The following is a 1,181-nucleotide window of genomic DNA, read 5'->3' on the forward strand; positions in this document are numbered from 1 at the left end:
AAAAAAAAACCTGCAACTGACAGGATTACCAGAGGACTGTACTACAAAACTATTTAAAGAAATTCAATACAGGATTGGTTTCATCATTGTTCATTATATACAGTATATATGTAAAAAAAACATGAAGAATGTAAACACTTACACAGCATAAGAGATCATGATGAACACAGAGTGAGAGATACAGGATGAGTGACTTCATTGCACGTCTGAGACAAGCCGATTGGTCAAATATATGTTTGTGACCTGTGATTGAGACTAACTTGCACTGGAGCAAGTTAGTTGTGCAGTGTTTGCTACTATTCCAATGAACACCAATCCACCTTTGTAGTACTTAATTCTAACTGGTTAAACTTGCTTTGTGGCACAGGTCTCATCATCCTTGCATAATAATCCTAAAATTGTCTGGATAGTTGGTTGATAAAATGACAACATTCCTAATAAATGATGTGTTGCAAATTACATGTATTGAAAACAAATACATGATGTTTCAGTTTGAAGTACAAAGCAAATACAGACTCTACACATGAAGGGAGTTATTTAGGTATATGCTGCAAATAAACTGTTGCAGGTGAATTTGAGGAACCTCTGCCATTAAATTAATTTTGTACTTGTTTAATGCTGCATGTTTCTGATGTGAAGTTGAGCTTGAAGAGGACAGTCTGAGGTGTGGTGACATCAGCAACAGCTAACTCCTGTCCATCAGCCAATCCCAACTCTTCAACACACACACACACAAATCAAGGTATTTAAAAATCATGGCATTTATAAAAGAGGATAATGCTGTCAACATTCTGACCATTTGGGAATTCAATTTCAACTGTGCTTTTGTTTCTGTTTCTGATGGCAGGAAAACATCTCACCTTTCAAAGTTTTGCAGAGATTGGGTCTTGTTCTTTCTTCAATTGAGGCAATGCTCTGAAGGACACAAATAAAACCTTAATATTTAAGCAGTACAAAAAATACAATAAACATCACTATATTCAGAATCTTAGCATATTAGGGGGCAATTACCTGCAGGTAGAGCGTTTTATTTTTGCCTTCAAGTGTTGCAGTGATAGCTGGGGACTTCATTTGACTAAAAACAGTTTCAAATTCAAGTAGATCAGTATTTATAAATCATTTGCCTTGAGAGAGAATTAATGGGAATCGTGTACTTACAGAGAAGCATTCTCAGTCAGATA

The 1,181-nt window shown here is 35.6% G+C and overlaps 1 protein-coding gene across 1 annotated transcript in view; it reads right to left on the bottom strand.

The window, feature by feature from the left end:
* Window positions 1–6: 6 nt before the first annotated feature.
* LOC107580149 (NEDD8-activating enzyme E1 catalytic subunit-like) overlaps window positions 7–1,181 on the bottom strand; it is a gene marked incomplete at its 5' end in the record, with an annotated part of 2,641 nt that continues 1,466 nt past the window's right edge. Inside the window, 4 exons of the mRNA XM_016265889.1 lie at window positions 7–715; window positions 861–915; window positions 1,012–1,075; window positions 1,159–1,179. Of these exons, the coding sequence (XP_016121375.1) occupies window positions 597–715; window positions 861–915; window positions 1,012–1,075; window positions 1,159–1,179 (259 nt within the window). The remainder of the gene's footprint in view (window positions 716–860; window positions 916–1,011; window positions 1,076–1,158; window positions 1,180–1,181) is intronic.

This window comes from Sinocyclocheilus grahami, unplaced genomic scaffold (genome assembly GCF_001515645.1).
Source record: "Sinocyclocheilus grahami isolate Dianchi unplaced genomic scaffold, SAMN03320097.WGS_v1.1 scaffold25673.1, whole genome shotgun sequence".
In the NCBI taxonomy this organism is placed as follows: Eukaryota; Metazoa; Chordata; class Actinopteri; order Cypriniformes; family Cyprinidae; genus Sinocyclocheilus; species Sinocyclocheilus grahami.